This window comes from Chinchilla lanigera, unplaced genomic scaffold, assembly GCF_000276665.1.
Source record: "Chinchilla lanigera isolate Chin_1 unplaced genomic scaffold, ChiLan1.0 scaffold00014, whole genome shotgun sequence".
Lineage (NCBI taxonomy): Eukaryota > Metazoa > Chordata > Mammalia > Rodentia > Chinchillidae > Chinchilla > Chinchilla lanigera.
The window spans coordinates 14,384,072-14,399,248 of NW_004955415.1; the positions used below are offsets into that span (position 1 = coordinate 14,384,072).

The following is a 15,177-nucleotide window of genomic DNA, read 5'->3' on the forward strand; positions in this document are numbered from 1 at the left end:
AACATCTCAAGTGAGCTATCTGGGGTGAAAGCCATTCTTTGTAGCTTTTTCTCTCCAGCTTCCCATTGCTTTGGGACCCCACAACCAGTTAGCGTCCTCTCCCCAACTGTCAGCACAGGCAGCAGGAATCACACACATATATATCTGATAAAGGACTAACATCTAGGACATAATGAAAAATCTTGTAACTCAGAAGACAAATGATAAATGCTACCCCCAAAATGGACAAACATAAGAATAATCTGTTGCAAGATAATATGTGCAAATGACTTATCAACACTTGAAAGCTGCTCAAAATCTTCGCTGGCAGGCTCTGTACCACTGAGCTAAACCCCCAGCCCCCTAATCTCCACTTACCAGGGAAGTATTAATTTAAGCCATGAGCTATTACAACACATACTGGAATGGCCTACAAAAAGTCTAATTATACCAAGTATGGCCATCAGTGTGGATATATTGATCTCTCTTACCTTGACATTAAAGTGTATAATGGTTATAACCACTGGGGAAATGGTTTGTAGTTTCTTACAAATTTAAGTATGTATCTATACTTTGACCCAGAAATTTCACTTTATGTATTTGTTCAAGATAAATGTATGTACATGTTCGCACAACAAGTTGTATGCTGTATATCTTAGCAGCTTTATTTGGAATTGAACTCAGGACCTCATGCTTGCCAGGCAAACACTGCACCACTGAGCTAAACCCCTGGTCCAGCTTTATTTGTGAGAGCCTTTAATTAGATAATTCAAATAGTTATCAAGAGAATGGATAAAGAAGTTGGCAGTAGCCAGGTATGGTGCCATGTATCTGTAATCCAGGCGCTGTGGGAGGCTGAGGCTGAGAGGATTCCAATTTGAACCCAACCTGGGCAATTTATCTAGATGATGTATCAAAATAAAAAGGGCTGGGGATGTAGCTCAATATGAAGGCTCTGGGTTCAATCTCTGGTGACACAAAGTTGTAGTATAAATTTATACAATGGGATACTGCTGAGCAATGCAAAACAGCAAACTATTGAGACACATGGTACTCAGACACATGCTGATCAAAAGAAATGAGACACAAAAATGACTCGAAGTAAAGTTCTGTAGTGCTAGAAATACATTCAGTGTTTGAAGCAGAAGTTGGGAGGGATTACCTGCAAAGTTGGGAGGAAACTTTTGGGGGTGATGGAAGTGTTTATATCCTGTTTGAGGAGGATCACATACGTGTATACACTTATCAAAAGTTACCAAATTGTACATTTGAGGTAGCTTTATTGTATGCAAATTTCTCCACATTTAAGGTTGATTTAAAAGTTTGGTTGGAAGGAGTCATATCACTGTAGTAGTTATTCTAATAAATAAGAGTAGATTACATACTGCCAGTAAAATAACTGTCAGATTAGGTTAAGAAGCATAGCCTGAATAGGTATTATTTAGAAAAGAACTTTAAAACTTGATAGAGAGGATAAAACATGAAGAATTGAAGAAAGATCTGAGGAACAGGAAAACAAGAGCAATAACAACAATAACAACAACAAAAATCAGTAATTATAATAATAAGGTGGAATAAAACTAAGTGGGTACTACTATGATAAAAAGCATAATTTATAGGAACCTAACAGTCATAAGCTTGTGTGAATAAATAGTTAAATATGTAAAGCAAAATAATACGAGAAATGAGATAGAGCCGTCATAGTGTGGCACTTGAATATTTGTAAAATTAGATCTAGTGGATAAGAATATAAAGAATGGAGTAGTGCTTTCAGTGAACTTAATTATATATGCATATAAAGAATAAATGTTTTAGAGTGGGCATACCTGTAATCCCATCACTCACAAGGCTGAGGCCAGGAGGATCGCCACAAGTTTGAGGCCAGCCTGGGCTACGTAGTGAGTTCAAGACCAGCCTGAACTACATAGTGAGACCCTGCCACACACACACACACACAAAAAAAAGTTTTAGGCTGTGTGTATGGCTTAGTGGTAGAACACTTGTCTAACATGCTCAAGGGCCTGGGTTTTATCTCCAGCACCACACACACACAAAAGTTTGAAATTCTTACAACAGCGTTTTGAAAAATATCCAAGGAACTTTTGTTAAAGATTGTCAGTGTTCAAGGTATTTGACCATAAGGAAAATTTCTATAGTTGGGGGAAGTTGAGATTTTACATGTTACATTATTGGGTAATAACAGAAGTTAATTAATTTATTAGAGGATTCTTCTGAAACTTGCCACCTATGGAGGGCTCCCCTGTTCTTTGTATTTGTTTCCACTGCAGAATTATCCTCAATGTATTCTCGAACTGAGAAACTGGTAGCAACAAGGGGCTTATTCTATTTCTGGCCTTATATTATTGAAATGCCTTTATGTTTCAATTTGATGCCGTTTGTGACTGCTGACGAACTGGTGCCAGGCAGTACTTACATCTCTATCTAGATCTCATCAGTGACACTGTCAAACTTGATCTGATATTTTCAACTGATATTTTTGGGTTCTCCTTTTAAATCTGCTAACCTTTCAGTAACTACTGGGCCATTCATGAATATATAGGAAATTTCAAATTAAATTAGGCAAAATTCAAAAGAAACAAGAACATCTAATACAGAGGGAATGTGAGCAGCACATTTTCATACATTAGTGGTGCAAGTGAGAATTGTTATAGCTTTTAGGAAAATAATTTGGCACCTTTATTAACAATAAAAATTTTTAAATTTCTTTTTGGCCCAGTAATCTTTCTTTTAAGGTTCTGTTCTTAGAAATAAAAGCACAAATAAGGCCATATGTAAGGGGTATTTATTATAGCAGTGTTTTAATGCCAACCATCTGAAAAACAAAAATGTTAGTAGGGGACAGACAGAAAGTTGACACTTCATTGGTTGGAATATTGTGCTACATGAAATAGAATGAATTAGGCTAATGCCTACTTAGTTGGAGAGATTTCCTCCTGGTTTTATTCAGTGAGAAAAGAAAGATGCAGAAACGTTTGTATAATAATTGTGTAACTAAAACTTTTAAGTAGTTAAGAGATCCACATGAATGTCATAGGCTTGTGAGAATGAAGAAAAATAGTTAATAATGCTTGTTGGTGGTTACATATTTATCTTGGGTGGAGGTGAGTGGAAATAATTGGAGAGGATAATGATAAAGGGAAATTGTTCTTTAGTTAAACCTGTCTGTGATCATATCTGAACATTATCTGTAGAATTTTGTAAATGTGTATGCTTAAAATATTAAGTAAACATTTAAAATAAAAGTGACCTATTTCTTTTCTAAAAGTGATACTGTTGAATTTGTTCATGTGAAGTCCATAGAAACTCTTAAAAGCAAAAGCAAAACAAGCATAGTAGGTAGCCCATTAAACTTTCTGACCCTGTACACACACATACACACTAACAAGTGGGAAATGTATTTACCCATAAAACTAAAAGTCTGAATTGAAGTAGGGTGCTTTCTGTGGATGGTTGGCACTGCTCTTCTTTGCCTTCCTTTCATTTGTTATCCTTGGTGCTGGCTTTGTACTCAGGCTCATAGTGCAATGACTACAGTTCTTGCAGCTATAAAATTCAACCGTACCAGTCTAGAGAGAGGATGATCTCTTTTTAGATGTCTGTTATAGATTGGTTTTTAGAAGCATTTGCTGGAAAGATTTAGGTATGCTTTTTGTTCATCTCTGTTGGTTATAATGTGTACATCCACTTCTTAGGGTGTGGCAAATCTTTGTTTTATTCAAATTTGTGCACTCATTGAATATGACTGTCCAGTCATTTTCTATTATGATATACATTAATGTACCAAATCTGCCTAATTTGTATTATATTGCTCATTAAGAAAGATTAATACATGAAATTCTGAAAACTGACTTTTTTTCTTAATTTAAATTACAGACTAACTGGATCTTCGGGGTTTGTAACAGATGGACCCGGAAATTATAAATATAAAACAAAGTGCACGTGGCTCATTGAAGGACAGTAAGTAGAAATGGTTAACCTTCTTTTGTTTGTTTATTTCTTTATAGGATAGCACTCAGTGTGGCATTACTTTTCCTGCAAGTGGAATTAGCACTTTATAGCATAAAGTACTGAAGATATTTTTGTTTAATAACTTTTCACTTGATAAGTGAATATTTTTATTTTTCTGAATTTTCATTGTTAATTTTTAAAAAAAGTTTCAAGTTGATTTAATGCCGCAAATGAATTGTAAACACCAGAAATTTACAAATTTTCAGCTATAATAGTGCACAAAACTATTACTATTTTTAGTGCTTGGCTTAAAGCAGTATAAAATGGTAATATTGTATCAGTCTTCTAAGTGCCTTTTTTTTTAATTGTGCTGAGAATGGCTCCCAGGGACTCACACATGCTAGGCAAGTGCACTGTCAAAGCTTCAGCCCCAGGCCCCAAATGACTATTTTTAGTGTGTCAAAAACATGAGAATAAACATTACTGCCTAAGTGCTACTTCTCTGGACCTCCTGTGTCCCCCAACTATTGTCTTTTTTTTTGTCCTTCCCTTCATGGCAGCCCTTTAATGCAGCATTTCTCAAACTTTTTAAGTTTCAGGATCTCTCTATACTGTTAAGCTTTGAAGATTCCAAGTAACTTTTGTTTATGTGGGTTGTATCTCTCTGTGTTTACTATTTTAGAAGAGAAAACCAAGAAACCTACTAATCATTCATTTAAAAGTGATAGTTACATGTTAACGTGAATGTCATTTTTAATGGAAAAAATCTTATTTAAAGAAATTTTAGTGAGAAAAGTAGCAATTTTTTGTGCATTTTGCAAATCTCTTCAGTGTCTGACTATACTAAGGCTTTTTTTGTTTTGTTGTTTTTGTAAAATATATGATACTTAAGCAGATTTAAATGTGGATAGGAAAGATTCCGATAAGAGGGAAATGTTAAATATTTGAGAGGTTGAAGAAGTAGGTAGGTTTATCTGTTTTGGAAAATAGAAATTTTAGGGAATTTTGTGAAGATACTCAACATAAGTGGAGGGTGGGCTTGGATGGTTGAAATGATCATTGAGAATTTGCAGTTTTGAAGAGGGAGACTCAGTGATGGGAGTGTGGATGGAATTGAAAGGCCGTGTGAAGTGGTGAGCAGAGGCCAGTATAAAACCAGTCTGCCCAGTAGTGTGACTTTTTACAGTTCAGCTTAGGTTTCTTTAAATTTGATCTAAGTCAGAGCAGATAAAGAGTTTCTTCTAGGCCAGGGATTTTGCCAAGCAATGCAGTGAAAATGCACAGGAGCAGGCAAATTCAGAAAATTGAGAGATATGTTTGTGAAATGCTATACTATGCAATCTTAAATTGATTAAGGATGGGAGCAGAGAAATGGATTGGTTCAGAGGCTGTTAAAGACTGGCTGCTAAATAGGCTGTAAGTCCCAAAGAGTCACAGACCACATCTGTTTTGTTTCTCATTGCATGTTTAATGATCTCTTATACACAGTAAGTACTAAATAAATCTTTGGCAAATGAAGGGATGTTATTTATATATTATTAATTTTTTTCTCCTTATAAATTCTTTAAAAAGTGTTATTTTTTCAAATGTTTGATATGGTGATTATTATAAATTACTTTTTTTGTTCTTTTTAGGCCAAATAGAATAATGAGACTTCGTTTTAATCATTTTGCTACAGAATGTAGTTGGGATCATTTGTATGTTTATGATGGAGACTCAATTTATGCACCACTAATTGCTGCCTTTAGGTAAGCTCAGTCATATAAGTACTAGCAATCATTGTTTGATTTCTAAATTTAAGTGTATCTCTTGGGTTGCATTATTACTATATTTACCTTATTATCTCCTAGCACTTTTATTTTGTGGAATAAGTACTAGTTATTGAGTCTGTCACTTGTGTGCTAGTCCCAATTTGGTTGCTCTGGCTACCTGATAGTGGTGGTGAAGCTTATATTTTGTATTAGATTATATTTCTTTGAAAAACCTTTGAAGCCACATTGATTTTGTTTTTGTGTGTTCTTCATTGCATAGTCCTTTAGGAATTATTTGTCAGATTCAAATACAGTGTTGTGTATGCACATGCACACATTTATGTATATGTAGTGTTACAGGTGAGGGAAACTTTTTAGAAGAATGCACATAAAATCAACAGTGGTTACCTGCTGGAAATGAGGAGCATACTAGTTATGTTTAGTGATTTTTTTTTTTCAACAAATACACTTTATGTTAGTAGTTAAAGCAGTTTTGCTAACTATATGGAATATTCTTAATTTATTTTGGTATTTTAGTGTTTTTTTTTTTAGCAATAAGAGCAGTGTTGTTTATTCTAAATGAATTCAAAACTGTTTTTCTTCCTTTTACATGATCAAGTGTTCTACACTGTTTTCAAAGGGCATATCTCCATAGGGAATCATAGTTGTCAGTTTTTCATCTGCAACTGACTTTCAGGATGTCCCTCCTTCAAACGTTTTATTTCCTTGACTTTAAAAGAAATCAGGCCAACAAATATTTTTTATGTTCTTCACTTGGGGCTAGTCTCATTGATGTTCCCACATGGGTGAGGAAGAGAATAAGCAGTACATGAGAAGCCCAGGGACAGGAGATCAGGAGACTGATTTGCCCTTGTTATTTCTCCACTTTTTTTGTCTAGTGTGCAGTCTGATCTATCTTTGAACTGAGAACAAGACCATTTTCTGGAATTTAAAGTTTCACATATAGACCCAAACAACAGGCTATGGATAGGCCATGCTAAGCATTGAAAATTGAGCAAGTATTAGGCATGAGTATCTTTATACCTGCCTTTGAAACATACCTTATGTTAGGGCAAGAACCACCCCAAGCTTTAACACAAGCACAAAAACTAATATGATGTCATCTATGAATAGTTGTTAAGGATTCACTCGTTTTTGCATTTACTAATCAGAACTAATGGAGCCCATGTTATCTGCCAGGCATTTTGAATCAACTTGCCAGTACGCAGTGTAGGAATATGAGCCAAGCAGGTGTACATAAACCAGTAGTTCATCTGGACTAAGTTTTTGATGGGCAGACACATGAAATAACAAAACACGAAGGCTATAATTATTCTAACCAGTGACATTTAAGAGAAGCCAAAGTATATGTACAGAAAGCTGGTTAGCAATATTAAGTTAATGCACTGATTAAATTTAACTTATTATATATTTAAATGTGAATTTCCTAAAAATATAGTGAGAAAAATGAAAAATTAAAATTTGCTTGAAACACTGATATGCAGAGGCATTTGAACACTGCTGTCTTAGGATATACTAAGGCCTCTACAAGATGGCTTGCTCAGGAGTGCTGTTGGATCAGAAGCTCTTTGGGTAGAGAAATCAGTGTGTGTCTAAAGGTCCGGCTGTGAGGGTCCAGGGTGGAGAGAGCCTGACAACTGATAGCTCTGCTAGGACCATAACAATAAAGAAAAGAAGAACCAATTAAGATTTGAAAGGTATAGACCTTAAGTCTAGGTTCTGCCCAAGTTTTTGTGAGGACTTGAATAGGTTATTCAGGTGCTTTGGTTCTCAGTTCCTAAAACCTAAGGTGAAGATGTTGTATGTCATCTCTTTATCACAGTGATGGCAAACCTTTTAGAACTTTCATTGATAACAGCTATCCTCCTGTGATACACATGCCACCATTGCTTTACCCTGTGTTCTCTCTGGGTGAATTACAGACTTTGAAGCTTTGACTCCAAACTGCGGGATCACATTTATCTTTTTATGTATTGAAGTTTTTAAAAAACTCAGTTTAACAAAAGAGTTACATTACCAGACAAATGTAAGAAGCAGTGGAGCAATTTAAGACTCTTCCCACTCCCCAATATTATGATTTTGTAGTTCAACAGGCGCATGTGTGGAGCACCTTGTGGAGCAGAGACTTTTGGTAGGGAGCTGCCAAGATGATAGTGGTGATGGAGCAAGGGAGTGATTTCCTCCCGAGAACATTTTTCAAAAGAGCAGTTCCTTATGGAATTACTATTTTTTAAAGAAAGTTATGTATTGATGAGGAGGTGTTAGACATTGATGATAATAGAGGAAGCTCTGTGAAAGCAGGAAGCAGCCTGTCTGGCTCCCATTTGAAACCATGGTCAGACTGCAGCATGCTTAGAGAAAGTAACCAAAGGAAGACACATACCTCATATTCTTAGACTCTCCTTTACCAGGCAAAAGTATAGACTCTGCCTGACTTCATAACTGCCAGGGCTCTGACCCCTGACTTTTAGGAATCTGCCTTACTTTCTACATCTTTCATCCCTTGAAGTGCACGTAGTCTTGCAAGGAGACAAGCATGTCAAACTGAAGACTACTAGTAAATTTACATAGTATAGTTGATAAAGTCGTGTCTAGAGAGCTCATGTTTGGGACAATTATGCCAAGTTTCAGGTCCGTTAAGAAAATACCTCGTACTGCCAGGCATAGTGGTACCCTTTTATAGTCCCAGGGAATTCTTCTTTGTAAAGATTGCAAGTTCAAGGCCAGCCTGAGCAATTTAGTGACTTAGCAAGACCCTGTCTCCAAATAAAAATTTAAAAAATAGCTGGGGTGTTAAAGTTTGGGATTTTGCAAGGAGAACAATATAATATAGGACATTTTTTTTTTTTTTGGTCTTTTTGAGACAGGGTCTTGCTATGTAGTTCAGGCTGGCCTTGAGCTCACTTTGTAGCCCAGGCTGGTTTCAGACTCACAGCGATCCTCCTGCCTCACCCTCCTGAGTACTGGGATTACAGGCATGCATGCCCACACCTGGTTACAGGACACATATTTTATAAGATTGTTTGTAATAGTCACCCAAAGAATTGTATACAAAAAGCGAGTGCAGGAATCTGTCCATACACTGAAGACCAAATAATCCAGCTGAGGGCCTAGATCCCACAATAATGTCCTGCATGAGTCCAGCTGAAAACCTAGAGCCCATAACAAGGCCTCCCATGAGTCCAGCTGGAGGCCAAGAGTCCATGACAATGTCTCATGCAGGCCTATTTCACAGTTCTGCACTGGAAAGATCCAAAGGTCAGTGGTGGAAGCTAGAAAGTCTGTGCCAGCAGAAGGAAGAATCTGTGCTAGCAGGCTGAGGGATTTGAACTGGAACCAGGAAGCGATGCTCAAAATAAGAACAAAAGTCCCCCGAAAAGTACCACAGCCATCCTCAGCAACAGTGAGGTCCCGAGCTCCTCTGATGATGAGGAAAGCTGAGTTCCCATCAGGAAAACTAACATGACAAGCTTCTCCAGGAGACTGAGCAGCTCCTGTGGGAGCAGGAGGTGGTGCTCAAAGTGAGGACCAGAGCTCCCCTAAGGTGATCCCTAGCCATTCTCAGTGACAATGAGGAACCAAGCTCCTCCTTTAATGAGAACAGCCAAGTTCATCAGGAAAGCTAGCATGACAGGGTCCTCCAGCAGAATAGCCCAAGAGAACCAGCAGCTCCCCAGCAGCTTCCCAACAACTTCTGACAGCTCCCAACTTCTTTTCCAGTTCTACCTCTTATGCTGCTAGCATCAATCCTCAGGTGGGCCTCCCACACCCAGTACTATGCTGGTTCAGTTCAGCTGGGCATTACAAGTTGACGACCATATTGATGGTCTGTGTTTAAAATATAAAAATATGAACAACCTGAGGGCCAGGAGTTCTAAATTTGCTCAACTAGAACAGTTGGTTGCAGCCTAGACTGCACATACTTTTACACTGTACCTCACAACTGCCTGGCTTGCACAAGCATATAATATATGCTTTCCTTAGGGGCAAGGATAGGGAGGCAGACTGCCTACCATTCAGTAGCAGCTGGAAGGCACACCCACAACGTCTTTTCCTTACCTATATGCTTTTCATTTCCTTGTGTGCTGAATGAGGCTGTGTTTGAACTCATTTACTCTGTAAAAGTTCATTTTTGTCATAAACAAGTTATTTTCACACTGGGAGAAGTCCATCAGCTCTAAGGCTGTCACAATTTCAAGTTTTTGAAGTGAATAGAAGCAAATACCTAAGCCTCTGACAGTGAAGAAGCTGACCAATTCATTTTCTCTAGCTTCATGTAGTTACAGTTGGTAGAATCATTCATCATGTGCACTTGAATGCTCCCACAATATAAAGACCATCAACCATTACATACTGAGTGCCCACTAGTGTGAGGTGGTGCTTAATAAGCACTCACATGCTGTATTGGCTTGATCCTCACTACATCACTGGGAGCTAAGTGGGATTTCTCCTTTGTGCATTTGAGGAGATTGAGACTCAGAAATGTCAGTGACTTGCCCAGGCATATGGAGCAAGGATTAGAGTTTGAGTTAATCAGTCTTTTGTCACTGTGACCATATACCCAAGAAAAAAACAACTTCTAACAAGAAAAGTTTATTTTGGTTCATTGTTTCAGTCCATAGTCAGCTGCTCCATTAGTTCTAGGCCTGTGGTGAGGCAGAAACATGTTGGTGGAAGATTGTTGTGGAAGAAAGCAGCTTACTTTATGGGATCCAGGAAGGAGAGAGAGAAAAGGAAAAAGCACCAGGGAGAAAGGGGCCAGGGACCAGATATAGTATCCAAGGTCACACACAGGATCCATTTCCTTCAGGTAGGTCCCACCTGTTTCATCACTCCCAACAATGCCATCAAATTATGATCCATGGATTAATCCACTGGTGAAGTTAGAATTTTCAGGATCCGGTCACTTCTCAAAAGCCTATTAGCAACTAAGCCTTCAACACAATGAGTCTTTTAGAGGGACATACAGTATATCCAGTTCATAACAGATTTCATGTCTCTTTCATCTTGAAATTCATGCTAGGCTAAGAGAGGTGTAAGATTTCTCACATGTGACAAGTCTCCAGTTCCTGTCTGTGCTAGTGTTTCTCATTGGGAGATTGGTTTTTGTCTAGTTGCTTTCTCATTGCTGGGACAAAATACCTGACACCCACAAGTTAAAGGAGGAAAGGTTTATTTTAGTTTACAATTCGTAGAGATTTTAGTCCACAGTCGGCTGACTCCCAGGCAGGGCAGCATGGCAGAGGAGAAACAGCCCATGGCAGTGTAGGCAGAAAGCAACAAGCAGTGAACCTTCTTTTCCCTTTTTATTCCATCTATGCTACAAGCATATTGGTTGGTGCCACCTACAGTGTGGGCCTTCCCATTTGCTACACCCAGAACCATGTTAAACCAATCAGTGGGCTAATCCGGTTATTGCACACTCACGATCCAGTATCACACACCCATAATCCAGCCATCTCTCAAAAGCCCCCCTATAAGTGCGAGAGGCTTTAGGGGGACATCTAAATATAAGCCATAACAGTTTTGATTTGCCTCTTTGGCATGCCTGCTCTTGCAAGTACTTATCCCTTTGATGTTTCAAGGGATTCTGGTCCAGATGAAGCATCTCTAATCTGAAAACTGAATTGCTCCAAAGTCTGAAACTTTTTGAGTTTTGATGTGACATCACAAATGGGAAATTTCACAACATGAAATTATTTCATGCACAAAATTACTAAAGATATTTTACAAAATTACCTTCAGGCTATATGTACTAGATATATATGAAAATAAATGAACTTCATGTTTAGACTTAGGTCTTATCCCCAAGATATCTCATCATGTATAAGCAAATATTCCAGATGTGAAAATACTTGAAATACAACTGGTCCCAATCATTCAGATAAAGCTAAGTTGCTCAGGATGGCCTCAAATTTAGGATCTTTTTGCTATAGCCTTCCAAGTAGCTGGGATTACAGGCATGGAACACTGTCTGGCTGGGAACACTATCTGCCTTTTTAATGCAGTAACTTTTGCCCTGCAGGGAAAATTTAGTAGCATTACAGTATCTCTGCCTGGCATTTTATATACAGTCACACACACAGACACAGGTTCACACCCACGTACGTGCATATAGGGATGTATCCAGGCTTGTTTCTCTAACTGAGCTCCATGAGGTGAGGACATTGTCTTCACTATTATATTCCTGGTATTTAGAACAGTGCCTCATAAGTGCTTAGTAAATATTTGTTGAATACATAGTAGAAAATGCATTTGTGTTTGGTAACCCCAGGAGTACTTTTAGAATTTTAGGGTTCTTAGAGTTCTGTCTTCACGTTAAAAATTAAATGACTATTCCATCTCCTCCTCATCTTTATTCTCTGCTTGTATTCGCTTGCAGTCATTTTTATATGCAGTCATATAAGTTCAGGTAAATGTGTACTTATACCAGATCCATTGTTTTGCAGGCTTGCTCTATCCCCTCACATCAGAATGCCTTGATTAGCTTCCTGTTAGTCCTCCACACCTATACATATGTAATTGTTACCAGATGGGGGGTCTTATCAAGTTTTTTGGTATCCTGAACAAAAGGAACAGCAGGGTCATAGACCAAAGATCAAAGATTTATTGACAATGAAATTACACTGCACAGGAGGGAGTGGGCCAGTCAGAAGAACTCACAAGCCGGGGGGCTTTGTGTTGAGGGTTTAAAGCATTTGGGCTTGGGTGGAATTAAAAGGTTATTTTAAGATTTGCTCTTAGCAGGAAGTGGCTTACCTCTGCCTCTCTGTCAGGCAGTGGAGTTTTTGACCTTTTGTGGCCCTTGAAAGAACTGTCATGCCACCCAGAGGCCACTAAGACGTGGGCTGGTGGTCAAAATACCATTGTTAATGATATGGTAGTTAAGGCCTGGGTTGGCAAGGGTTGCTGAAGACTACCAGGTACACACCTGGAGACTTATTGTGTGTGAGCAGGGTTACCTGGAAATTCTGTCTTAGTTACTTTTCCCTCATTACTGAGACAAAACACCTGACACTCAAAATTAAGGAAGGAAAGGTTTATGTAGCTCACAGTCTGTGGATGTTTCAGTCCATAATCAGCTGGCTCCAAGGCAGAGTGGCATGGCACAGGGGCATCAGACAGTCCAAGGTGGCAGAAGACAGCAAAAGCAACAAGAGCAAAAGGGAGGAGCAGTGGAGAGCAAACCTCTTTCCCTCCCTTATATTGTATGCAGGCTACCCACCCCAGGGTGATTATAGCACTCACACCCGTAATCCCAGCGTTGGATCATAAATCAGTCAAAAACTCTAAAAGCCCCCGTCCCCACTGCATGAGGCTTTGGGGGAACATCTAGACACAAACCATAACAACTGGTTACTTTCTCCTACTGTATTTAGATCTGGATATTCGGTCCTGAGTTAAAGTTTAACTCATGAGGTAGATCTGAGCCCTTAAAGCAGCCTCCAAGGCATGTCACCTCTCTCTCCAGCTGTGGTTGCTACTTCCTTAAAATGACTCATTCAGTCAGCTCCTGGTGGTTGAGGACTTAGATGCTTTCCAAGCTGTTGCTGTCTGGATAGTACTGCCATTGGAATTCCTACATATTTGTTTTTGTATATATGAACAAGGATTTCTTTGATAAAGACACAGCTGCGAGGTCAGAATGAATGAGCATTTAAGATGGTCATAGATGGTGGTACATGGTCTTAAGAAAGCAAGAGGGCTAGGGGGTGAGCAAGTAAAGGAAGACAGTAATAAAATATGTGGTGTATCTTCATTGGGTGGGTTCTGTGTGCAGAGCACATTCTGTGGGACTGAATGTTGTGGTGGTGCTGAATCACTAGTGGGGTAAAAGTTGTGGGCATATGAAGAAATGCAAAGGGAAAGTAAACATAAGAAAAATTAACCTTGGGAATACAAAAGAACTTTAAATGATAATTTAAAAATTCTCCTTTCATTTATTACATTAGCAATATTAAACTAGGGCTGGCAGGGTGAATTGGAATGGATCCTTTTATTCTGTACTGACAAGATGTCAAGTTAGCATCTCTCTTCAAAACAAGCCAGTATTATGAACCAAAAGCCTTAAAGCCATTATTTAGCTCATTTGACTCAGGTCTTTTCCTCCCCTGGGTTTATTGGTACTCATACTCATTTAGAATATTATGTCCTAGGTTCTGGGTGAGGTTCTAGGGAGATCCTGGAGAACTTCAAGTGATAAGGATCACTTGTGGTATAGTATTTGTAAAATAGAATAAAATATAAGCGATACCAATTGGGCAAAGAAAATGCATCTGAATGCCTGTCATATTGGAGTTATAAGTTTGTCTAGCTTCTTCTTTTTTGTAAATAAATACTACGTATTAAAACATTTTATGTTAGCTGGGTGTGGTAGTCCATGCCAAATAAAAAAACAGAAAAGAGCTGAGGATATATAGTTCAGTATGAAGGCCCTGGCTTCAATCCCCAGTACTACAAAGACAAAACAAAGCACCTCTAATAAAGGAAGCCTAGCAAAAGTTTCAGAGGTATTCCTCAGAGAATCCGGAACTAACTAGACCCAGAACTAATAAGGAAGCTCTGTGCATCGACTACAGGAATTTGTGCTTCTTCCTGGATGTGGCTTTTAAAACTGTAAAGATGAATTCCAGTTTGATGTGTCTATGATTGTGCTTCCCCTATAAGAATGTGTTTCTCTTTCAGTGACCTCATTGTTCCTGAGAGAGATAGCAACGAGACTGTCCCTGAGGTTGTTGTCACATCAGGTTATGCCCTGCTACATTTTTTTAGTGATGCTGCTTATAATTTGACTGGATTTAATATCACTTACAAGTAAGATATTTAAATCTGATGTTTGTGATTTTCTTTAAAGGGATGTATAATGATTATAAGGGCTTATAGCATTGCACATGCAGTGCTATGCAGTTTGCATGGGTTTTCTCACTTCAAGTTCTTTTAAAAACTCGGTGAGTTCTGTGCAGTGTTTTTCTATAATTGAAGAAACGGGCACAAAAAGTTAAATAATTGTCAGTGTAAGTGGTGGTGTTGGGACACAGCTTTTTTTCTGTTTGTTTTTCTGTCTTTTTGAGACAGGATCTTGCTATACAGTTCAGGCTGGCCTTGAGCTCAGGCTGGTCTTTTTTTTTTTTTTTTGGTTTTTCTCCGGTACCGGGAACCGAACTCACAACCTTGTGCTTGCCAGGCAGGCGCTTTTGCCGCTGAGCTAAATCCCCAGCCCTCAGGCTGGTCTTAAACTTGCAACAATCCTCCTGCCTCAGCCTCCCAAGTGGCGTATGCCACCACGCCTGGCTGTGTGTAGGGGCACAGTTTTAATTCAGGTGTTGCTGCTCTTGAGCTTCTCCTGGAAAACAGGAGTATTTTCCTGCTAATTAATAGAAATATCAAGAGTTTTTTTTGCTAAGGACAATTAACAACTATTAGCAGTTGTCATATATTTCTACTCCGTAGTAGAAGA

General features: G+C 38.5%; 1 protein-coding gene across 2 annotated transcripts in view; it reads left to right on the forward strand.

The window, feature by feature from the left end:
• Positions 1-15,177, forward strand: part of Atrn (attractin) — a 164,321-nt gene that overhangs the window by 42,437 nt on the left and 106,707 nt on the right. For both annotated transcript variants that reach the window (XM_005380794.2, XM_005380795.2), the window contains 3 exons: positions 3,874-3,957; positions 5,583-5,696; positions 14,406-14,534. In XM_005380794.2, the coding sequence (XP_005380851.1) occupies positions 3,874-3,957; positions 5,583-5,696; positions 14,406-14,534 (327 nt within the window). The remainder of the gene's footprint in view (positions 1-3,873; positions 3,958-5,582; positions 5,697-14,405; positions 14,535-15,177) is intronic.